At 42.3% G+C, this 25,723-nt stretch overlaps 1 protein-coding gene across 3 annotated transcripts; it reads left to right on the plus strand.

The window, feature by feature from the left end:
• Positions 1–2,825: 2,825 nt before the first annotated feature.
• lnx2b (ligand of numb-protein X 2b) lies at positions 2,826–24,635 on the plus strand. 3 transcript variants are annotated; one of them, XM_075481630.1, is made up of 10 exons: positions 2,826–3,072; positions 11,033–11,603; positions 13,015–13,208; positions 15,715–15,914; positions 16,939–17,361; positions 18,286–18,432; positions 20,413–20,587; positions 22,278–22,521; positions 22,637–22,795; positions 22,893–24,635. In XM_075481630.1, the coding sequence occupies exons 2-10, from the start codon at positions 11,197–11,199 to the stop codon at positions 23,026–23,028; spliced, it is 2,085 nt and encodes a 694-aa protein (XP_075337745.1). In that variant the 5' UTR covers positions 2,826–3,072; positions 11,033–11,196; the 3' UTR covers positions 23,029–24,635. The 3 variants fall into 3 exon arrangements, with proteins under 3 accessions (XP_075337745.1, XP_075337747.1, XP_075337746.1); XM_075481632.1 differs by lacking the exon at positions 2,826–3,072 and adding an exon at positions 3,134–3,234; XM_075481631.1 differs by lacking the exon at positions 2,826–3,072 and adding an exon at positions 8,347–8,461.
• The last annotated feature ends 1,088 nt before the right edge of the window (positions 24,636–25,723 follow it).

The raw sequence follows: 25,723 nt of genomic DNA on the forward strand, positions 1-25,723 counted from the left end.
TCGGACAATTCTGAAAATAACTAATTGGATTGAGTAAGTGCACAAAAGTAGCATCAGTCAAATGCAAATTAAGGGATTACAAGTAGAAATATGAAGAAGAAAAAGGTTGTGTTCTGCAGAAATGTGTAGCAGCTGGCTGAGGGGCCACAGATTTCCAAGCATTTTGTTTACATTCATTTCTAGAACATACAAATATCTTGTCAGTTCGTGCAACGCTTGTGTTTTTATCTTAATACATTTGTACTGTTTTCAACAACTTTCCATACCTCAGAAATGCCAACGATCAATTAAAACAATTAGAATCAGTCAAAAGAAAAGCAAAAATATTTATTTTACACTTGAGAAGCTGAAACCATAAAAATAAAAATGTGTATTAGAATAAATTTAATTTTCCATCATTTGCATAACAATTTTTTGACAGAAGCTTTCAAGCTCAACCAGAATGATGAGGAGCATCAGTGCTCCTCATCGTTCAGGTCTCTCAGGAGACGCTCTGCTGGGTTCAGGTCCAGATCCTGGCTGGATCACTTCAGAGCTTTTACAGCTTTTATGAGGCCACTCTCCTGTTTTATTGGTGGTATATTTCCATCTTGTTGCAAAGTACGCCTTGACTCAAGGTGGAGATCCCCTGGAAGTTTTCATGGAGGATTAACTCTGTATTACTTTGAATCCATCTTTTTATTTGATCTACCCAGACAAATCTCCCTACACCCCCACAGAATGATGCTACCATTGCCATGTTTGACTTTTGGGACAGTATCAGTGAGGTGGGGAGCAGCGCCTGGCTTCCTCCACACATTGTGGGGAATTGTGGGCAAACAGTTCAGTCTGTTTTGCCTATCGTCTCAGAGAATTCAAACGCCTTTCGGCAAATTCCAAACAGGCTGTCATCATGTGCCATTTAGTGAGGAATGGCTTCTGTCTGGCCACTATGGCTTCAGGGCCTGATTGGTGGAGTGCTGCACTGAAGGTAGTTCCCTCTGTGAGGTTCTCCCATCTTCACAAAGGAACCCTGGCGCTCATAAAAACCATTAACTTGTTTGTTATTCGTCAACCAAAACTTTGACAAGGTACTGTGTAGTTAGAGATCGGTTTGGGTGTTTCAGTTTCAGCTGTGGTTTGGGACATTTTAAAGCGTGAAGCTAACCCTTCCCCTGATTTCCACCTCAACTCTTCTTGTAGGTGTGGCAACAATTCTCTCCACCTCATAGCTTTTTCGTGGAGTTCATGTCTCTCTGACACACTATCATCTCTGAGACCTCGGCAGGTGTGTGCCTCGGGCAAAATTCAATAAGGGACAGACAGACTACGGTCGAGTTATAGAAGCATTTGAAAGACCACTAAAAAGAGCAGGATGCATCAAAGCTAAACCAAAGAGTCTAAATATTTCAGTTTTTCACTTTAATTATATATAAATAAACCATTTCTTTGTGCAGAACTGTGTGTACATTCATGAGAAAAACATTAAAGAAAGTATTACATATCGCTACATTTAGAGCAGAAGATCATATCTCATAATCACTTCATATGTTTTGTATGAAAGAACCCTAATATTAAAGCACAGCATCATACTTGAGACGGTGTACACACACTGAGTGATTTAAACACCAGTTTTGATCACATATGGATTAAGTAACACTTGACTGAGAAACATGGTTATTCAAACTTCTACATAATCATTATAGCTTTCATCTCTCTGATCAGATGTGCACAGTGGGGTGTCTTTGTTTCTCTCCATGTTGTTGATGAGATGGCAGCGTTCTGAGATCTGGATAAGATGTTAAGATGCTAAAACATCCTGGTTTGTACTGAGAGGAGCATTTCCACAATAACATCTTAAAGGTTTCTGAAACCAGAATGCACATGTTTAAAGGCACAAGAATCGGGATACTCCACAAATTGGGATCTTTATCAGGACATCTGTGCATATTTAAACGCACTTAGTGTTGATGTTTTGCTTAATATGATTCTATAAGGCATGTCAAATATAAATCCCTTATACATATGAGGTATCTAACTGAGTTAATCATAAAACGTACATTGTTAAGGTGGGTCAAAGAGCTGTGCCCTAATATATGATAAGAATTCTGACTTCCTGGTATGCCCATAAGCATGGAAATCAAAGGTGGGGTAGTTTTTGACCCCCACAGGTTTAATCTTCATAGCTTGTCCAAAAGGACTATTATGGTTGGTTATTTACTGGTGAACTTATTAATTTAAGCAGATGGTCTTCTGGTCTTTCGTCAGGGAAGCTCTGACCTCATGCAGCTCTGTGCAGAGCGGAACGTTTTCAGACTATTTCCGGAAGAGAAGAAGTGTACTTTCTGCCTCAATGTCTCAGAAAAATTAAATCATCTTGGGACAACCTAATGCACAGTTTGGTATTAAATTATATCAATCCCAGATATTTGGTATGGCTGCCTCCTTGTGGGAGACTGATTTCTTATTCTTTTTTTTATTTTAATCAAACATGCGTTTCCTCTGTGAATTTATTCTATGCAATGTTTTTGTTTTTATTCCGGACCTCAAGTCTGTAATAGAGTTCGACTTGAAATCTATAGGTGCTTTGAGTGAAATATGAATGACATCACATTGTACACTGTGAGACTAATATGTGTAGAACTATTCAGTAACATTTTCCCCTACTTTGTAATGACTGAATGCTCTAATTTGTAGCTTTAAAGGGCTGTTTAATGTGCATGAGCGAGCTGGTTGCTGTGTGGTTATTCCAGGCTGCTGCTCTGTTGTAAATGGTGAGAAAGGGGACAGTGTGTTGGAGTATGTGCACACCTGCATGGACTTCCTCCTGCGCTGAGGCTCTCATAAGTACATTTGCTCGAAACTGGGAAAGTCGCCCAGACTTTGCCTGCGGGTTGAACTCCACCTGGGACAGCAGGCGGCGACCGTTCGGTGACAGCTATGCGGTAAAAATGAGACTCAACGACAACCTCTGGGTCGTGGGAGCTGTTCAGCCGCTGATCTGTTTCAAATTCGCTTTTCTTCGAGTTCAGCGGAGCTCTTTGTTTTAGCTAGCGACACGTTAGCCGCTTCCGGAAGACAACCTTCACACAGGTAAGACGAGTTTCGGTGTCGACTCGGGGTTGGGGGGCGGGAGGGGATTCTGCTCGTTTCTATTAACTAACACAGCTGTAAGACTTTAATGTTGGAAGGATATGTGCGGTTGTTAGTCCGACGCGTTTGTGTGGGGAGAAACGTCCGCCAACTGACAGAAAAGTGAGTTTTTTGTGCTGAAGGTGTGTAGCAGTTAGCGCTCTGTCACCAGGCAGAGCTGAAGGTGAAACCATGTCGTGGTGCTCTCTACCTGCTGTACTAACCAGGATACCTATGAAGCCCAACTTTTATTGCCTCCTCTGTCATTTGGATCTGTCACACTGGTGTAGAGATTAGGAGCACTGGGTTGTCAAAGGGGGACAGTTGAGTTATTTATGGTAGCAGACAACACAACACTGGCAGGGATGGAAAGTGATTGCAAATGTCCTCTTTACTCAGTTTCCTTTTCATGGGCGAAATATTAATGCTACCCAGGGCAAAACTTCATTTTCATGTGCATTTTCTTTTTTAATGACGTGGGAAAACTAAAGTATTTCCATTACACTCTATTCTACACTGACATTTTCTACATTTCAAAGAGAAAACGTTGCATTTATCTGCCCTTACAGTCATTTGAATGATGCTACTGATTACTTTGCTGTTATTATTATTATTATTATTATTTAAAAACCAAATATGGGATCAAAATATTATTTGGAGGAGTCTTTTCTATATTGTGGCTCTGCACACCAACGCAGCAACATTTCAGAGACCACAACCCCAGTTGGAAGTAAATGCAACCACATTTCACAAAGAGCAATAACATTTAGTTTTTTAAGGCAAAAGGGAGAGAGGGCAGCTCTTTATTGTGACTGGACAGAACCCAAGTTCACTGCGGTGGGTCGACCTTCCTTCCCTGTTTCTGTTGTGTCCCGCTCTCATCATCTCACACAGCTTCTCTTGAACTGGTTTTATCACAGCCCACCACACGCCACAACGTGACGCTGAGGCTCTCGATTGGCAGCTTCAAATTTAGCAGTTAAAGGGATATTTTGGTTGCTTTGAAGTGTGTGATGCACTTGTAAGTAGCCGGTGTCCTACTTGCAGTAGATGGCGGCCTGAAGGCTCTAAGTATGGAGAATCACAGCGTTTTCTTGACGGACAAGCTTAAGCTAAAAGCTGCACAGAACAAAGCCACCAGAAGAGCAAATTTGACGCCATCTAAAACGATTCAAACATTGTATTTTTTAAGCTGCATCACTTTTGCATCAGACAGTTGACACGGATTAGGTCCACGTAATGCGGACTGTTGCTGCACAGACATGCAGAGGCGACGGGGGGTAAAATTGCTATAAAACTTTTGGTTGAACTACTATGAGTTCTTTTAGATTTGAGGTGTTTCAGATGGTGAAATGTTTGCTCTTTTGATGGCCCCGTTCTGAATTGCTTTTAGCTCAAACATCAGGAAACGCACTCAGACTCAACAAGGCAGTTCACACAACCCCACTTTAAAGAAACTAAACTATCCGTTTAACGGGAAAGGCAGAAAAAAAATCCAAATTTGACCAGTCTACATATTGCAATGAACGTTGGTTCAGTCCAGAAGTTCACAAAGAAGAACTGCTGTCCCCACCGTTTCCATAAAGATTAAATGCCATGTTTTGTAAGTATTCTGCATTATGAAGCGCTCTTCTGTTGTTTCCTCAGAAAAAAACTGTAATTGTGGATGCAGTATGAGGGATTTCATTACTTTATAAAGATGTTTAAGCCTTCCGAGTTGCCAGGATTTCTGTACTGATTGCTCAAAAGATAAATGTGGTCTGAGCTTCATTCGTTTGAAATTATGGACCACGTCTGATGAGGCTAATATCGCACAAACATCTTTAATGAAGACACGATCAAAGCTGGGGAAAAATAGGCTACTTGTTTTATAAGCTGTAAGATGTTAAGGAAAGCGTCACAGGTTGCTCAGCTGTGCTGCTCATGTCCCCCCCCTTTTGCTCTCATTTTTATTAACACGAATCTCAATTTATACAACTAGATGAAATTATTTGAGTGTTACTTTGAATGTTGCAGCCACAAGAAATAGAGAGTTGGAATTATGCCCTTTTTTTCTCATGAAAAATGGTCCACTAAAGGAGAAGATAAAGGAAGCTTTGAAGCTCCATTCCTTAGCATTTAGATCATTTGACCAGCTCTTAACATGGCTGCCCCTGAGATACTACCTTGTCATTTGACTCCTATTGGACCGGCCCTCCTGCATGTGATGTACAAAGAGCTTAATTGTAGTGTGTGTGTAACTGACGACAATGTTCTCATTCAGCTAATACTAAGACGTCAGCATGATATTTTGAAGCACACCGGTGCGACACTGGGTCACCTGTTTGAAACGATAATGGGGGGCATCTTCTTCGCCGCACTATGACGAGATCACTTCGTGAAAAGTGCTGCTCCTCTCACATATTGGCTGCCCTTAATAATGCTTTAATCGCAACCTTTCTCCGGGGCCTCAGGAGAAGAAATTGTAAAGATACGGTAACATACAGAGTGTTCGGCAGTCCACGATACGATAAACTGTCTACAAGTATGGTGAAGGCGTGACTTAAGAGCGTTGTACAACGACTGCACAAAGAGCGCCGTGGACAGTCATGCTCATGTGAAAAAAACGCAGATGTATGGTCTCAAGTTTGCAAAAGGTCACCTGGGTGTTTTCACAACACTTCTGAGACCATGTATACGAGACAAAACTGCACGACACCACACTATGTTTAGAGGAAACGGGGCTGTGAAACAGGGCACAGGGGGCTTCATGCTTGGTTGCTTTGCTCCATCAGGCCCTGGACACTTGATAGTCATTTAGGGGAGAGATTGTAATGAAGATATTTTTCAGGAACGCATCATGGCAGCAGTCCATGACCTGAAGCTGAGGAGTGGTTCCATTATGCAACAAGACGTGTCAGCAATATTGATGGACGTGAACATTTGTTGTGTAGCTGAATGCTATAGAATTCCTCTTCGCTGTGTTGCAAGTCTGTTAAGGGAAGCGTCTAATGGAGGCTAACGCCTTTCAAAGTATGTTCTAGGCTACATTTTTCGAAAAAAAATGAAAGTCGAAAGTTTGCTTTCCTCCGGCCTGAGCAGCGTGCTTAATAAATACCTCGGTAGTGTAACAGTTTGTGTGTTAGTTCACTCAGAAGGAGATCAGGGCACATCAATAAGTAAGCCATCAATAAATCCTGTTAATTCTTAAAAGTTGAACTTTTTCTGGTAACCGTGTCTCACTTTTTACCAGACTGGAGTTAAAAAGGGCTGATTTTTGCACTTGACTGAGTAAATGAGCTAATAACCGAGGTTTTATTTGACCCCAATTGTCCAGCTTCAGCAGAGCCTTTAAACCAGGTTTGAAATTCACAAAGTTTTTAATCTGAGTAAATTCAGTCATTGGTGCACCGTATTGTTTTTGTTGATGAATCAAAGCAATCATGTGCTTTTTCTTCAGATTATAGCGGGGACATTTTTAGCATTAACCTTGTGTGGTGTTTTCTTGGGCTCTTAGATCTTTGTCCAAGCTGTTTTTAAGATCTCTGGCATGCGAGTAAGTGCATCTAAAATCTCTTGTCACCCTGCTAACCTTGAATTGTGCTCCTTTTTTTTATTCTATGTGTGTTTAAAGTTGTGCAACTGTGTATTTTACTGTGATCTAAACCTCACAAAACAAAGTCCAACTGCAACAAAAGAGAGAGCGAACATGAAATGAAAGTCCAAAAACTAAATGCAGTGTAAAAACTGAAGGTCCAACTCTGGACTTGAGATTCAAATGATCAGGTCATGTCATTTATTCTAAGCTATGCAGAATCAGGATCTAACATAACTGAATCAGGACAAGACTAATGACAAGAGCAGAACATTATAAAAACCTGCGACTTAATCACAATCAAGAAGACAGAAAATAACTATATCCAGTCCACAAAATGCCAAACCATGACAGAAGATGTGAGAGAAAAGTTTGATCTATTTATTTTTATCCATTCATTTATTGATTACCTGTTTTGAAGAAGAATTGATGCGCATTCGAGGCGATGGAAACAACTTTCCTCTGACGCCGTGACTCTCCAGCTGTTTTTGGTCTGAGGCAGCAAACAAGCTCACACAAGATCTGGTCATTTTCAGCTGTTGTTTGGAGAACTACCACCACTTCTTCTACTTAATTTGAATCACTAGCAACCTCTTTGCCTTTACCAAATCCCTCTGGAAACAGCAGGCAGCCTAGTTTTAATCAGATTTCTTTGCTGCAACTTTTAAAAAGATTCCTTCATGATCGGTTTCCAGAAGTCCAGCTGCTGTGAGGAAGAGAATGAAGCATTATTGATTTTATGAACACATGAGTGACACAAGCAGGAGAGGAAGAAACATTGTAGGATGATGTCTTGAATGTCTTTTGGACTATTTTTGTTATTCTTTCCAGCTTATCGATATGCAATGCTAATACTGGTGATTTGTATTTAAAGCAGAGGACTTAACACGTTGTTGCTATAACAGTTGCATGATTTTTAGACGGTTAAAAAAGGGTATTTTTCACTTTGATTACGAAGGAACTAATGTATTAGCTTATAACGCTGATGTTTCACTGAAGCAGACCGCCACCGACTGCTTTAAAAGCAGACGTGTGCACATGTGAGGAAAGACGCGGAGCAGTAGCTCAAAGAAGGAAGTTGTGAGCAGGCGTTCATACACAAGTAACTCATACACACATCAGGGTAGTCTGTCTAACGCCAGGTCTACACGATAAGACATTTCTGCTCAACATCGCTCCAGTTTCCCAGGGCTCAGCTTCAGCTTATCTGAGGTTACCTTGAGTTCTGGAACAATCTAATCTGTACGCAGGCAAAACAAAGCACAGAGGAGTTGTTTTGTTTGTTTTCTTTAGAATAAATTGCTGGACTCTACACATATTCAAGCTGTAAGGAAATTGGTGTTTCCCACATTGGATCCATTCTCTGCTTGATGTAATACTCAGACACGGATGATTCAGAGGGACTTACTGCTGGGTAGTCATTTGATTAGTTAGCGTTTGACGTGCAGTAGTTTATTGGTAACAGCAGACACTGGTGTAAGACCGAGGCAGATATGACACATTCTCCTCCTGCCTCGTGGATAGATGGAAATTACTGTCTGACTGGGCCTCACCTGCGTTGGCTGAGGGTGTGGCCGCTGCTGCAGCAGCACATGTGACTCACTCACATCAGCCATCAAAGCGAGGGATTCGGCACAGCTTTGAAGGAATGCCACCTCCGGTAATCCCCAGGGAGACCGGAGGACACCGAAGGACCACAGACGTTTCCCTCGACAGCTTACACGCTCACATGATTACAAGGCTTTTCATATGGATAAAGTGTTCCCTCGTTGAGGGGTGAGTGCATTGAGGATAATATTCTGATAATGTTCGCTACGAGCATGTAAAACATATTTGACCCCACCTACTGTGAAGCTTTTCTTTTGAAGTTGTGGCTTCCCTAGTATATTCTGTGGTGGAGGTTAAAACTTTTTGAAATGAAAGGTACGCTTAACGGTGAAGAAAGACATTTATTACTATATACTTTTTGATTTTTCTTGTTTTTTCGGTGACAATTTCTAATGTTTTACAACAGAGAGGGATCTGATGAGGGGCCAGTTGAACTCCTCCATACTGAAGACAAAAGCTGTTTTTGTTTTTTGTTTTTTTTTGGTTGTTTTTTTATCCAATGTTGGCTGAAGTTTCCATCTTGGGATTGGCTACGGGGTCCAAAATCCCCCTAATTTTCTGCCAGGCATCTCATCTTCCCTCTCAAGGGACGAGCTGCCACAAATAAATGCTCCACGCTTTTGTTTGATAGACAACACAGAAATGATTATTGAAATGGCTGCTGATTAATAACCCTTCCATCAACAAACCATTCCAGCATCAGAATGTAACAAAAGACTGGATGTTGCAGTTTTTACCAACCCTTGAGGTGAACCACTGAGATTATCAGTTTACAATGTTATAAACAGGGAAAGCAGCAAAGCTCCCATTTTGAAAGCAGTCACTATTAAAATAAGCATTTCTATTCACCGGCTACTCCTTGAGCTACATTATCCTGTCCTGTTTAAATGAGTTTCCAATCGAAATGAAAGATCCTAAAGATAAAAAAAGAGGTTTTCCTATATTGATTTCATGTTGAATCCTTGGGAAATGTAGAGCAACACTGCTGTGTTAGTTAGGAAATAATTAACATTGATTTGCATCTAGTCTGACGGCCTCAGAGCCACACATAAGCAGGAATATATCCATCCCATCCAGGTTTGCAGTCTTTCCGTGAAGCAGCCCTCCACTTTAATGAAAGCATGCGTTGGATCTCCAGTCAAATCCTTTGGGAGCTCTCTGTGACAAAGCTCTGCATGGATCAGTATCGCAAATCAAATATTATACGATCGCTTATGATGAAATGGAAAAGGAATTTGGTGGGTGTGAAACTATTAATGTATTACCTTTACAGTAAGAAGCCGTGCTGTAGTTAATGTGGGTGTATTGTGTTTATCTCTCATTTCACATTCTTGCACCGGGTCATGTGGTTTGAATAGAAATGGAGCACAGCCTTGTTTCTACAGGATCCGTGACCCCCCTATCCATTACAGGAATAGTTACTGCCTGTGGAAAGTAAAGACAAAGAGAGCCAGAAGCACTGCGTGTAGGCATATGGAAAGATGTGTGCACACAAATTTGTAACTTGGCTTTTGTGTTTGCAATCAATCATTCATCTGCTGACAGTCTTGTACCTGTGGGTAGTGCAACATCAGCGGTCTGAGCCTACACACACACACACACACACACACACACACACACACACACCCATACATGCACTGACAACAGCGGCAGAGGGAACATTTCTCTTTTCCTATCCCGCAGCCTTGTTATACCAATCCCCCCCCCCTCTGCATTCCTCACACCGGTGCTGCTCATTCACATCAAAACTGCTGCACACAATTATGTGCACACACACACACACTCAGGCATTATTCTGATGGTCTGTTGCTGCCGGGGAGGCAGGGCTCTGGTTTCATTCAGGCTTCAGACTGGTAAAGTCTTGTGTTTGCGTGCAGTGGCTACTGGCTGCTTGACAGCAGAGATATCAACTCTGGTGAGTCGCTTCAATAACACTGAGGATAAAGCAGTCTTTTTGGGGTTTTCTTTCATGCCTGAAATCAGGATAGGGGTCACAAAGATTGGGAGGATGAAGATAGTGCCTTCTTTGTTTGTTCCCACCCCCCCCATCTCTTCGGTCGTCTGTAGGTTTTCGTTGGGTCTGAAAGGGGTGTTTGGCCCTGCAGACACAGTTTTCTGAAGCTCCATGACACCCACTGCACGACACATTGTCATGACTTTATTGTATTATTCAAAGTTTTTTATTGGGCGTCCCTCAACCCCCCCCCACACACCATATATGATGATGACATTTCATTTGTCGGTTTTGTGTCATTTTTACATCTAATTTTCCTATGATACATTTGTCCATATATGGAGTGTGTGTCCAGAAGTTTCTCCAACGAACGCTGTCCTGATCTGTTCTTTCTGAAACAGGAGCTGCACAAAGGCATAGAGAGCACTGCAGTTTGAGTGCTCAGAGGGTCATTAGGGAAGGTGATTGCCTTTTGGCTCAGTTATTTCAGAAGTCTTACACTCCTATAATGCCATGCCTTTGTTCCTCCCATAATCAGCAGTTTGACTCTAGTCAATTTTTTTCTGCCTCATTTCACAGAGTTTAGCGCTTTCAGTGAGAAGCACGGTGACTTTTAGCTGAGATGAGAATTCCTTTTGTCCCTCAGGAAACTTGCTGAGAGGAAGCAGCTGCAGCTTGCTGCCATATTGCTGCTGCTGCTTTGTGGATTTGTGATTTCCTGTGGTGCTGGCCAGTACGAGAAGGAACAGTCTATCGTGGACCTTACTGTGTTTCTCTCTTCACAGAAAATCAAGATGACGGGGAGGTAACACTGTTGTCTCTGGATTATTTTATCGTTTAAGCAGACTTGGCTTTGGACATGCAGACTTAGACTTCTGAAATTTATCAGTGAGGAGATAAAAGGACGCCGGTCTTTTGCTGACAAGTTTGGACAGAGCTCCCTCAGACAATGGCTACAACGGAAACCAAAGTTGCCAGCAACGGCAGTGCTGCAGGTCTGTCGTGGGCACGCGTCTGCAAAGAGTGCGGCCAGCAGCACGAGTGTCTGGACACCCACCTGTATGAGTACCAGGATGAGGTGGACGACGAACTGGTCTGCCACATCTGTCTACAACCCCTGCACAGACCTATGGATACGCCATGTGGCCACACGTATTGCTTTCATTGTCTCAGTAACTTTTTGAAAGAGCAGGACTTCTGCCCTGTGGACCGCCAGCGGCTACAGTTGCATCAGTGCCGTCCCTCCAGCCTGCTGGTGAGGAACCTGCTGGACAAGCTGACTGTGATGTGCCCCAACTATGCCGAGTGCCAGCAGCAGATGCAGCGCTGTGAACTGCAGCCTCACCTGCACAACAGGTAAGAATCAAGGCGGGATGCAACAGTCTCAGTGAATACTAGGCCGTCACCTCGCAACGTCTGGAAAAAAAACAAGTGGCGTGTAATCTCAGATGGGGAAGTGGAAACACCTTTTCATTGTTAGCGTCTCTGAGTATTTGATAAACAGCCATATGATATTAATGCATTCCAGGGAGATGCCTCTGCTAGTTTTTTGCTGTTTTTGGAATTGTCAGTCACTTTTGTTACTGGTCATGGGATTTTCACTGGACTAGTTCAGTGTTTTAGGAAACCTTCTTCTGCTTTCCTGTAAAGAGCTATAAGTGGGATACACCTCTTGTCTTTTTAGTCAATGCGAAGCGTTTACGATCCCCCGGTTACCTTAGCTTTGTTTAAAAAGTGACGGCATGGGGCAACCTCTCGCCTGTTTGTTAAATCTGTGCAGAACTGATGTTTAAAGATGACGAGTTACAGTTTCACGGAGAAGTTGCAGTATTTAACACTACAGTGCAATCACCTGAATGTTCATCTTAGAATAATTGTAGTTTTTAGAGGTGACGCGGTTTTGAATCATTTCAAAACCGCGTGTTTCAAAAGTGTTTTTTTCAATATGACTTTCTAGAGAGTTCCTCGATTGGAAATTACAATAAGTTATTTATTTCGCTTTGTAGAAAAGCTGAATAACACTATGAGCTCTGATATACCGTGGAAAAGGGAAAGAACTATAATGCTAACTGGCTCTTGTTCATAGCAGCCAGCGAATTGTGAAAATTAGAACTGTAAACCTATTTACACTAGAAAGAAAACATAAGATGTGCAGTTTAAGTCGCCACGGTAAAAATTCAGGCGTTATGTTTTTTTTTCATTCATACATCTGTCTTCAAAATGGTCTTCTCTTCATGTCCGTCGCGCGTTTCCGCACCTTAAAGCGCTAACGGTTACTCCTGGTAGCAGCATTTTTCTGTGAACACACTGCCTTGTAATTATTGAGTTCAAGACCAGGCGCAGGCCAGTTGTCCTGTTTTTCACACGGCCAGCGTGGCGTTTATCCTTCTGGCGGTCAGACATGACTCCGTCCGTTGGGAGAGGCGGACTGCCCTTCTGCAGCCTCTCTGTGCAAATAACAAGGATACAAAGTTCAGGCCGAGCAGCAGTTCCAGCACTCTTACTTAATCAGACTCAACCTGCCTCACTGGACACCCTGCATTGCAGTGAAAGTGTCTACTCATCTGCATACTGCTTCTCTGATCATATTCTTTTTGATCTCTCAACTTCTAACTTCCTCTGTTCCCAAAATTCCTTGTCTCATGACATATTTAGCACTCTCCTACATCTACATCCCTTTGTTGTTTTATTAATAGAATGATATTCACGTTTCATCTCGAGGTATGAAATAACTTGTCGTGTCCTTCATGTTTCTGTCCTTCTTTAGATGTCCTGTTTTTAAAAGGCTGAGGGAGGAGGCAGAGAAGAGGAAGAGGCCCTCGTGGAATGAATTAAAGGGCCGTAAGGGTGACGTGGAGTCGTCTGGAGATGCTAAACATTCAGCAACGGTTTCGAGAAACTCCACCCGGGATCAGCCGGAGCCTGGTCTTATTAATCCTGCGTATGAGGAAAGTGAGGAAGGTATGGAGTCATTTTATGATTTCACAGCATTGCTACGCTCACTCACTCTTCCAAGTCTGCTTCATGTCCAAACATGATTACTTGATCTCAGCGCATCTTCCTCTGAATGTGTCGTAAGAAGAAGTCTGTGTGTTGCAGTTGAACTGGATAGCATTTTGAGGCTTCTCGGTTGATTAGAAATAGTTTTCTTTCTAGGGTGACGCAGGCATTGCTGCTTGTAGCCTGAAGTGTTTGATTCTGTCTTGCACTGATGAATCATCAGCCAAACTTTAGGAACATGTACCAGCTCACAGATTGATTTAACCAAACAGTTTCATCATAAGACAAAACACACTCTGTGGACCAAAGTCCACTCAAACACAGATTCCAGGCATCTGTTTCTAAGTGTCAGTTTCTAAGTTTGTGCTCGTGCCATTATGACCTCTACTTTGGGTAAAATGTTGCCCTTTGCTCCTTATCTATGAAAGCATCCCCCAGATGAATCACAGTAGCCTTTGAAATGTACAAAAACAACTTTTCTGCCTAAGTGTCAACCTGTTGTCTTACCCGGGTTGCACCATCTCTGCTATCAGATAAATTCATGATTTTGGAACGCCTTCAGGACTAAACGGATCAGCAGAAATGCAGAGGAGTCAATGATTAAATGGCCTGTGTGAAAGTGCAGTGGGGCATTGTGTGAGGACACTGTAAGAGCTACCTTACTGCGATAATTACGAGCTTATGTCCAGTCAGCTTCACTCTGTGTCCTATTACAGCCGCCTAAAGTTTAAAAAACAGGTTACTGGTTGACGCAGGTGAAGGAGCTTCTTACCGTTGAGGTGGACCATTGGATGAGAGGATCAAATGTAGAGATGAGTTAGAGATACGCTCGACTAACCACAAACATAAAAGCAAAAGGTTGAAATACTCTCGTAACTCTCTTTGTGCAGTTTGCTGTTCTTATGACACAGAAGGCCTATTCAAGGTTATTAAGAAATAATCATGTCTAAGAATTTGAGCATTATTACATCGTGTTGCTCTAAACCTCGAGTTGACGGAAACATTTGGGTGTTTGCTGTGAACACGTGGCATCCCACAAAGAGGTCGGATGATTGTAAACAAGGTAAACGTTAACCAGATTATGTAACCACTTTATGTTGAGGTGAAATAGAAAGTGAATGCGCTTGCATGACCGTAAGCACTGTACAGTAAACAGAGGTGAGCGCTCCCCTTTGCAGGACTAACTAAATGTCAGATAAGTTCAGACTGTTTCACATCGAAGTTGAACAGTCAGTTTACTCTCATGTAAAAATGAGGAACTAACAATTTAGGCCCCGCAGCTGGAACTCAATGCAGCCAAAGCCAGTACACCTTTCATTCCTGAGTGTGAATTATTTTGTCTTCATGTGCAGACTCAACCCTCCCCTGCACAGGTTCCTGGAGAGATGTTATCACCCCTGTGAGATCATTTATTTCTGCTGCTAGTTTGTGTTGTTCTGACTTTATCTTTGAAATACCCAAAAGTTGTTCAATTGGATTCAAGTCGGGTGCAAGACTTGAACGGGTCTTATTTTTATCTTTTCTTCTGTAGAAGTTTTAGGTTTATTTTTAGCCGTGTGCTTCAGATGGTTGCCGTGCTGGATTATTCCTCTTCTACCAATCTTGTCAGCCGGTATTTAGGTTGACACACATTCATGGTGCCATATGTAAATGTCAGTTTTCTCAACACCTTTTGCACTGCCTACCTCTGCGCTTCATTATCAGAACTCACTCTCTGGGTCCTGGCCAGGACCCCGGTGAAATGCCAGGTGCATTTCTAACATGCTTGATCCCATATGAGTCCAAACCAGGAGAATGTGCTCCCAAAGGGATTTTATCTGGGATGCTATCCATGGAGGTTATGGTTTTGCAGTATCCCTCAGGCCATCTGAGCGGTCACAGAAACTCTGATTTCCTTTGATAACTGCTGTGCCAAGTCTGAAGCACTTCCCTTTCTTTGAGTGCAAGACTGGTCAAGTTGTGCATTGTCTGGAACATCGACATAGGAGGACGGCCACTGTGGCTTTGATTAGAAATACTATTGCTCTCTGTACCTCCTGATTACTTTTGTGAAGTGTCACAGTTGGATCACTCTGGCTGTTCTTTTCTACATGCAGCTAAAAGTGAGAAGCAGTCTCCCATGTTTTCTTATCATTCTTTCTTCTGATGGCATCTCTCTTTATATCTCATCAACCACCTGCCATGGGTCTTATACACTGATAATTTTTTATTTTGTATGGGATAAAAAAAATACTAATGACATCTTTTTGGATTTATGAATTTTCAAAGGTGCTTTTTAAGAGATCAAACTCTGATCCGCGTGTGAGGAGGGAAAAAAACGGCTCACAAAGTGCTAGATAAGATGCACATAAAGGCAAATTCAGCTGCATTTTGATGTGTTTGTCAGATGTTGTAGAAAGCGCCTCCTAAAGAGGATGGATCAAATTTAAATCCAGCCTTGTTTGTTCCACTTGTTTCTTTCTTCCAGATAACACCCCTCTGCGGTCCAGCCTGGTGGCTGAGGCCAATGTGGTGGAGCTGTACAGAGAGGAACCAGAGGAGGAGCTGGGCCTTCGAATCGTTGGCGGGAAGGACACACCGCTGGGAAACATAGTGATCCAGGAGATTGTCCGGGACTCAATAGCAGCACGCGATGGCAGACTGGCCCCAGGGGACCACATCTTAGAGGTGAGACGGGGAGAGGAGCTGGGATTACATTTCCCACAGCGTTAAGCTTCTCCCTCAATGTGGGGATCGAGGAGGGAGGCATAGCGTGACACAGTTGACTTCAGCACGGTTTTGCACAAAAACCTTAAAGCTGCATTCTCATGTTATTGTAAACACTGCGCTTTTCAGCAGTGAATGGGGACGGTAGATATTCAAGATAAACAAGTTTTAGCTCCATGGTAACAAGGTGTGGTTACCAGGCACAAACGCGTCATGTCAGACTGAGCAACTTCACCTGGTTGTTGTCTCCGACTGACTTAATACCTTTTGCTTTGAAGTTTGTGCTAAAATTTGATCTGTTTGTTTTCAAACTCTAAATTTTAAATGTCACGTTAAAAAAAAAAAAAAAAAAAGTATATTAGAATTGATATTTTGATATGATTAAGAGGTTAAGAAGAAGACTTGTTGAAGGTTTGAATAAGAATTGATCTCCACTCTTCTTGCTTTCCTCCTCCTTGATTTCCACCCTGGAGTTGTTCTGGAATGTGCTGTAAACTGAACTGACGGACTCTTTCAGCTTCAGCATCTTCGTTGAAATGGAGCTTTCCCCCTTAAGCTAGCTGATCCCAAACCTGGAAATGAAACACACAAACCCGCCGGCACACTTTCAGGATGTGAAACAATAGCTGCAGTTTGATTCTTTTTTTTCTTTCGTGGATGTAAGAGATGTGGTGAAGATCTGTGAAGACTTATCACAGAGATTTTGAAACTCATTATTTCTCTTCCTGTCGTGTCAACATGTTGATCGTTTTGTGTCACAGTCGAGAGACGAGCTTGCTTTTGGCTGACATTTGTTATTTATTTGTGACAGTTCTCATTAGTTTTTGTTTTTCTCTCAGAAAATGATGCGATGTAAACGTCAGATCAAGATAATTGTTAATCTATTTAGCAGTGGCTGCATATGTAGTATATGTACGGTAGTGTTTTTGTTCAGCTGCTTTCCCACTGACTGTGTGGTTTCTTCTCCTTGGTGTCATGTATCCAGGTGAATGACGTCAGTTTGGCTTCAGTTCCCCACACCCGGGCCATCACGGTGCTGCGGCAGCCTGCCCTCATCAGGCTCACTGTCATGCAGGAGAAAGGCTTCAAATTGAGGGATCAGCGGTCTGATCACCACCCTTCCTCTTCCACCGCCTCCCAGCCCTCCCCCAGTCCCCATGGCAACACCTCATCCAATCACAACCCCGGCACGGTCCTGCAGGTGACGCTGATGAAGAGTCATCGCACAGAGCCGCTCGGCATCAAACTCATCCGCAAGTCTGATGAGAGTGGGGTTTTCATCCTGGACCTGCTGTCTGGTGGTTTGGCAGCCAAAGATGGGAAACTGAGGAACAATGACAAAGTGTTGGCCATCAATGGACATGACCTGAGGCACGGCACACCTGAGAGCGCCGCCCAGATAATACAGGTAGAGGTCAGAGACGTTATTTAGTGAGTTTTAGAGCAGTAACGACATGCCCTTAACGTCGTCATTAATATTTTTTCAAAGCATACCTTAGTTTAAGAGTACTTGATTTAACTGCTTTTCAGGCTGCTGTTGGTTTTGATTTGAGTTTGTCATCGTAATGATTTAGTTCCGAACATTAGCCGGTCATTTATATTCACGTGTTTATGGATTTAAATTTCTTTGGATGGTTTCTACAAAGCTTTACGCTTATGAATCCTATTTTGAAACAAACTGGGGAAGAAAAAGGAAGATAAACAGTCACAAAATCTTGACTTTCGAACAGAAAATATGACAAATATTGCAAAGCTTTATATAAAAAAACGTTACTGAATTGGCTTGTGCTGAACTGAATTTGGATCATAATGAAAATGATTTACACTGGATTTGTTTGGACCTGAAAGGATGTTGTAAATTTGCACACTATGCATAAACTAAGTTAAATTTCTATATGTTATAATATCATTTAAATAGCTGCTGTGCAACTGTCGGTTCATGTTGGTGGTTAGCCTTCCACCATACATAGTGGGCATACTTTCAGGCACTGCTTTCACTCAGTTTGAGGTAACACGAACCAAGCAGCGGCGCGATGGACTGGACCTTCAGCTTAATCCAAATCTCACTGAATGAAACTCAACAGCAAAAACAAAGTGTCTTAAAGGTGACTCTAAATTGACGTGAGCGTGTGTGGTTGTTTGTCTCATAAATGAAGTGGGAATAGAAAATGGATGGAGGGACACATTGAGTCTTAGCAGGTTAGTTTCTGTCTTAAATGTTTAAGAACCAGAGGTATCCCCGAATGACAGCGGTCACGTAAATGATTCAGTACAAAGCCTGAATAACTACCAACAGACGTGTTCTAATCTTTATGATGTGGTTTGCTTTTAGGCCAGTGAGGTGCGTGTGAACTTTGTGGTGATGAGACCTGCAGAGACTCAGGAGGAAGGAGGAAGCAGCAGAGAGGGACAACACAGCAGAGCAGCCAGGAGGGCGCCGGAGCCGCAGTACTTCAGTCGTCGGTCCACCTACATGAAGGTAATACGGAACTCCTTCTCACAAGCCAAGGCTCAAACTTACTTATAGTGATTTCATCCCTTTTTATCCGTGGATGCTCCCACTGCCGTGGCTTCCTCCGATAATGTATCCTGCATTTTTCGGAGCATCCATTGTGCACGTTCGTAGAAATTATACGTTTGCAAGACGGAATGTGCAGCGGAGGGTCAAATGTGACCGGATGTCCAGTGTCCTATATTTAGGAGCCTTATGTTCCATCTACTGTATCACATCTACTGCTTTTTATGCTTTGAACTTAACATAAATCAATTTCTAACCTGCTCTAATGAGGCCTTGTGTATTCTTTATATCCTACAAATCTGGAAGTCCCGTACGATCAGATCCGATGGTGAATCCTCCTGTAACAGATGAGCATTTAATCCTTTTTTTTTTTCTTACTCTTATGATGTCCCAGACACTAACGTCACACTGAAACATTTAAATGTTGTCAAGTAAAATATCGTACATTGTAACAAAATTTAAAGCTCTTAATTGATGTTCGATAAATGTTGGGTTGTTAAGTAACTCAGGACTCATCATTAAAGTTGGATGTTGCCTTCGACATCGTGCCACCAAAGACGCTTTGCAGTTGCAGCAGCACAACACGTAGGTTATGCTGTTGCGTTACCATAGGAACCATGCATTGTTGGAGATACAGAATGGGTTCATATGTTTTTATTTTTCACTCTAAAAAACAATCTGTTCTGTGCTGCTGAAATGGAATCTGACACAGATTAGAAAATGAATCATTCTAGGTTTATATATCAGAGAGTATTTCATCAAAAATCTGCTGTGATTTGGTCAATGATTTTCACGTCGGAGCTAAACGTACTTCTTGACGGTCTAAAAGTCTTCAGAGGTTTATGTGCAACCATCCTGAAATAGACAGCAGGAATATATTACCAGAAAGAAGGAAAGGAAAGATCAGAACTATCTCTGAGTGGAAGTTTAGGTTGTGTCGATCCGTCTAACCCAAAGAAAGCCAGGCGACGATATGAACAGTTTCAAGCAGGTTTCCTACCTGAGCGTGTGGTCAGAATGAGAACGTATTTTTAGCTATGAACTCATCAAAGATCTTTGGGTCCACTTGGCTCAGTTACTCAGTCTTTGGCTGTTGTTGTTCATCTCTTTTTATTCTTTTCTTCCCCCTACTATTAGGCAACTGAACCGGTGCTTCCTGTTTACTCTGACATGCATGTGACCACTGTACAAGAACAGTCGTATCATTTGCATTACGCACTGATCCTTTCTGAAACAGTAGGCTCCTTCGGTGTCGCTCACGCTCTGTTATACCTTGCACCCCCCCCCCCAGCTGGGGGTGAGAAGCTTTGAGCGCAGACACCTGCATTGGTGAGCGGAGATGAAAGCTGTCCTTGGGGGCCTCCCTCTGTCCTGATCAAAAGGCCCAGGGTGCTGCTCACTCTGCCGCTACGGGGCCACTGTCTTGTTGTTTTTTTTGGTTGTTTCTTTGGGAGGCAGAGGATCAAAGCCGGTAACAGTTAGCTTTCGCCTGTAGAGTCGAGCCTTTTCGTCTTGCCGAGGGGGGTGGGCTCCCTGCTGTGGGAAGGAAGAACCCCCACCTCCCCCAAGCTTCCCCTCTGACAGTTTACAGAGTCCAGAGAGCAACAAGGAGCCTGGTTGAAGTTGTCATTTTCCACACATCTTTTCCACTACGAGAGTTGAGTGTTGATCCTCACACGTGGCCTCTACTCTTACCTCTCAGCTCCGTCTCAAATGTTTCACATTTGTTTCTACAAGTGGTCACTGAGAGCGATCAGTTAAATCAAAGGCTCCATGAGTAGAGAGATGATTTGGCAACACAGATTGGAAGCATTTGATGTTAAACAATAATGAGGAATCATTATTGTGAATAATTTGTTTAGAGCCGCAACTTTACAAATCTGCATGTTGATGGTTTTTGTGGTAATTGCTTGATATTGATGCCTCTTATTCTTCATGCAGGATCCACCAGGTGGGTTTTCTAGTCAGGAGAAGACGGTGAGCCTGAAGAAGGAGCCTCGGCTTTCTCTGGGCATCACCATTGCCGGAGGGAGGGACTGTCGCAGCCGGCTGCCCGTTTACATCACGAGTGTGCAGCCTGTTGGCTGTCTGCACCGAGATGGCACCATCAAAAGAGGTACAGCGCCCCAGCTGGACATTTTTCAAGGAATCGGTACACGTCTTTGCATTGTTATTTGTCTTGGAAAGGAGGCAACCAGTCAATACTAGCAGAAAATCCAAAGACAGTTAGTTTACATCATATATGAGAATTATTCACGTCTGAGAAATGGAACAAGCCATTTAAAAAATTTGACATGTTATTATCTGATTATCGGAGGAGTTTTTTGTCCATTTACTGATCATTTGATTGACAAATTTTCTGTAATTTCATTAAGTAAGTTGGCCATTTTGGCTAATTTAATCCATAAAGCAGACACATAATCGTGTGGAAATATTTGGATAAATAAATGGGAATAATGGGAAACATTTCCGGTTCTTCTGAACTCTAACATCACTGCCGTCGACATTAAAGCAGTACAGAGATGGAGTCGGAGCCAGTTCTGAGTTGGGTTATGTTGCAAACCAAGTTGAACCCCCAACAGAACCATTTGATCATGTTTTTGCGTCCTCGTGTTCAGTCACATTTCATCCTTAAAGCTCGTCCTAGATTTGACCGAACTGCTGTTGAGGACCACTCTGCAAAGAGACTCATTGTCTCCTTAAATAATTATATTTATCCCATTTCTATTGATTTTTGACATTCTAATATCAAACCCCAGTAAACAGCAGCTGATATTTATCAACATCTAGAAAAAGGTGAAAAATATTTCATCGGCAGGTGTTAAGAATGACTATGTGGCACTATTAAAACATCCATCTGCAGGGATAATAATCTGATCAAACCCCTATCAGCTTGTGCACTGCTGATTAGGTTTCATATAAAATCTAAAGCTTTGGAATTTCTTCTTTGGATTAGGCAGACTAAAAGCTACACTTGCTCTCATTTTCTTTAATGGTGGTCACAATGTTATAACGGCTCATGATAATCCCCCACCCCCCAGCCTCTAACCTGAGAGGTTCTTTGTTTTAGACCGGCAAACTGTTGGTGCTCCTTTTACCCGACTTAAAACCAACTTTTGGCTGCCGGTAATCAAAGAAGTCTGTTTCCAGACTATGCTCTGTCTATGAACCAGCCCTCAAATGGCTTTTGTGGAAAAGAGGTAAAAAATGACAATTGGTTGAATAGGAAAAGGGCTATTCTGTCTTCTCATCCTGTATCTATTCATGGATACAATGTGTTGCTTCAGGACCATTAAACAGAGGATGCGTGCGAACTTAGAGGCTGGACACTTATCTTCTCCAGAGAGGTGCTGTTAAACGTTGTTTCCACTTGAGCCTTTATCCATCTGGTTGAAACTGACGGTAATTTGAACTAATTCCTTTTGAGAATTCATAAAACAGGCAACATTTAACACAAGATAAACATCCTGAAGGAGGGATGATTAAAGGTTTTCAGCCACCCAGGTTGTCTTATCCTAAGTTTTTTTTCTCCTGTTACAATCTTGACCACAGAGCTTGGTTAATGGTTGCCACCATGCTACATACAGACATGCTACTTAATGATATATCAATCATAGTTATTTTCAACAAAATGATAATATATATTCATAAAACTAATTGTGACTCTTGTCGTTATGTGGAAAATATTCTCTGTCTGCTGCAAGTAAAACACAGACTACTCATAAGTGCCTCAAACAAATAAGAACTCCCTTTAGGAATACCCTGAAATGTCTTTGTCCGTGTTGACGTTCCGTTTGCTTCCTCAGGTGACGTTCTGCTGAGCATCAACGGTGTCGATTTGACTCAGCTGACCTACAATGAGGCCGTTTCTGTGCTGAAGGCTCAGACGGCTCAGTCCCAGGTGGTGCTGCGAGTCATCCAGACCCTCTCTGATGACTCGGAGGAGGACACCGATGCTGGGAACAAGGACGAACTCGACCACATGGACGACCCGCGAGACGACACCCTCAACTGGACTCCACTGTGGACTCGCTGGCTGGGTTTACCGAGGTGGGAGCTGCCTTTTATTACGGAAAATCTCCTCGTACCCGTTTCCTCACTTCACTTGTATTCTGCCCATTTTACTGTTGAAGAGTTTCCTCTGACTCTGAACTTGTTGCTTCAGTCACATGCACTGGTGCCGGGACATTGTCCTGCAGAAGACCAACAACGAGAGTTGGGGCTTCAGTATCGTCGGGGGCTACGAGGAGAGCCACGGGCAGCAGCCCTTCTTCATCAAAACCATTGTGCCTGGTACACCCGCTCACTTTGATGGACGCCTCAAGTGAGTTGAAACCTGCTTTATTCCCTTGTTACCGTATCAGCTTCCACATCCTTTCATCATTGTGACTCGCCTGTTATTGGGTTGCGGTTCTTTCTAGGTGTGGAGATGAGATAGTGGCTGTGAATGGAGCCACAACTGTGGGCATGAACAACTCTTCTCTCATCCCGATGCTCAAGCTGCAGAAGAATAGAGTCACGCTGACCGTGGTGTCCTGGCCGGGCAGCCTAGTGTAGCAAAACTCTCTCACTCATTCCCTCATCTGGATCAGCAGTGGCCCCGCAGCCTGTACCAGGACACTGTCCTCTCCACGTGTAACCTCCTCCTCATCACTTTTGCTGTTTGTGTTTTTGATCAGTTACGAAGAACAGGTGTTCGTTAAAACGGGCACATGCACAGTAAGTATAATCTGTCAAGGATTGGTGCACTCGCGGGTCAGTTGGTTCTAATATCAGGGTGCAGAAATGACAATCAGTGAATTATATGCTAAATGCAAACTGGAAGGATAGTTGATTTCTTCTTGATTCTGTGTGAAGTTGTTATGTATATTTACAAGTTCTATATAGTGTCGTTTGTTAGTCACATTTAATTCAAGTGATTCACATTAACAGTGTACATAGATGGAGTGTATGTTGACTGTTTAAAGGAGGAATTATTGAGGACTACATGTAACAAAATGGCTGCTGGCTCTTTAGACCGATGCCAAACCACCGAACCACTTGTTTGGTTTAATCAACCTGAAATTACTGCACTTTTAAAACGCGCATCACACGGATGACGCCCTGATTAAAACGTTCATGTAAACCGAGGAGGCCGTGTACTACAAGCAGAGGCTGTTGCACAGAAAGGATTGTTCATTTTAAAGGGTCTTAACAGTCAGAAATATGAGATGTTGTTGTGTCTCAAAAGTAAACAGAAAACATTCACAGAGCATTCAAGGACGATGGCATCGGAAGGAAACGGCTTCCAGGTTTATTTAATGTCACTTCTTCATATTCTAACACTTTCAGCAACAGGAAATAAACTCTGACTTTTATTTCCAAACTGTGAACCGGTCCAAATTTACTAATGAATTTTTACCCATGAATCCCTGAGTGAGACGTTTAGCTTTTTTTATTATTGCTATTGTTTTAAACTGAAACATCCACGTCCCTGTGTCAGCGCTCTCTATTTATTTTCAGGTGATGAAATGACTCATTCTGAAGTGGGTGCCTTTTAGATACTGAAGGACGAATCAGAATACATAATTGCCTTAAACTGTCTCTGTACCAAAAATGAGTTGTGTTTCATGATGTGCTGTTTATAGGAAATAACGGAGCGCGGCCTTGTTTGTTTAGAAAATCTGTCAAATTCCCAGTGGCCTTGCTTGTATCTTAATTGATGTGAGACTCATTGAACAACCCAGATCAGCAGTGAAATGTTCAGCAAGTAATACTAGGCCATCTGCTGTTTCATTCTTTTCAATAAAATCACATCAAATCGTGCTGCTGTTATGTTTGTACGGCCTCTGCCTGCATTGTGGTGACGTTAGCGGTGGTAAATGTGAATTTGTCGAATTTAATCTCCTGCATCTGAAATGTCAAATCACCAGTACATGTGTCTGGGTTCAGACGGGTCAGAGAGAATCGGGAGTGGGACAATCAATCACCTGAGAAAGTCAAGTAGTCTACATAAAGCTGGAGAATGAGTGCTGCAGTCCATGTCTACCAAACTGTGTGGTTGTACTGTTTATCAGCCTGTTCAGTCTGACCCCTGGTGGACAGAAAGACTAAAGAGGTAACCAAAGGTGTCCGATTTCATACCACGGAACTGATGACTCAGAATAAAGATGCAGTGTCATATCTGTGAGTATCTGCAAAAATCAGATGCACGCAGAATAGTTTCACTGCTATGAGCAGCTGCGTTCACAATCCCTCATAAATGAGTTGCACTTGGAGAACATTCAAAGTACCCAAAATAAACACTCATTACGCAGACGGACTCAAATCACAGTGTTACATAATATGTGTGCGAAAAGATACAATATGTGCTGATTCCAGCATAGTTGTGCACGTCTAATCAGCTGCAGGATAATTCAGAACATCTCTGTAATGATACATTATATTTGACATTAACCAAAAATATTTAAGCGCTGCTTTAGATGTCAAATTAAATGTAGCGAAGCAAAAACAATGTCACTAACGCCTTGAATCACAAATATTTAACTCAAGTCTAAGAAGCTGAAACTGTATAGAAGCGCAGAACTTAACTAAACGCTGTTTAATCACAGCTGTACATAGACATCAGTTATAAGTGTCTAAGGACGCTTTATGTGCGGCACACAAATGCTAATTTACATAAAAAAAACTGCATGTTACAAGTTCTATTTCTATTTTTTTCTATTAAAAAAAAAAATAGACTTCAAAGAGTCACTTGTTGATTTTTTTTTTTTTTTTTTTTTTTTTTTTTTTTTATAGGTCAAACTAAAACTAATCCCACAAAAGGTTTTCAGAATAATCACAATTTTCTAACTCGGGTGTTTCAAGAGTCGGGCAGGATACTGTAGCTGACAGTAAGAGCCTGTGATGCGCTGCATCGCAATTAATAATTCATCAGTAAATGACCTAAAACTAAGTGGCGACAGCTTGAGTTAAAACTGCTGCGGCCGTAAAATGTTGGTGACAAACACCTCAGCAGACTGAAAGAAGTCTGAATGAAGAAAAGAAAAAAGAAAAACACAAAGGACCATAAAAACCAACCACCCTGAAGTGAGGTGAAGCCCACCACTTCAGTGCGTGAGGGGTGGGGGTGGGTCGTGGTGAGCTACAGTAGAAACACCGTGTAGCATTTTGTACTCTCTGACCACCGATCTGTAACATTAGGAAGTAGCGGCAGGTTATGGTAACAGCATTCCTCGGTTTTACAAATGTGTTGAGTAATTGCAGGTCGTCT

Source organism: Odontesthes bonariensis, chromosome 13 (assembly GCF_027942865.1).
Source record: "Odontesthes bonariensis isolate fOdoBon6 chromosome 13, fOdoBon6.hap1, whole genome shotgun sequence".
Classification (NCBI taxonomy): domain Eukaryota; kingdom Metazoa; phylum Chordata; class Actinopteri; order Atheriniformes; family Atherinopsidae; genus Odontesthes; species Odontesthes bonariensis.

Bases quoted from the DNA above. Each gene is read 5' to 3' on its own strand.
- lnx2b (XM_075481630.1), top strand. From the start codon at position 11,197: ATGGCTACAACGGAAACCAAAGTTGCCAGCAACGGCAGTGCTGCAGGT. The intron at 17,362-18,285 runs GTAGAGGTCAGA...GTTTGCTTTTAG, and splicing joins GCGCCGCCCAGATAATACAG to GCCAGTGAGGTGCGTGTGAA. The intron at 22,796-22,892 runs GTGAGTTGAAAC...GGTTCTTTCTAG, and splicing joins CACTTTGATGGACGCCTCAA to GTGTGGAGATGAGATAGTGG.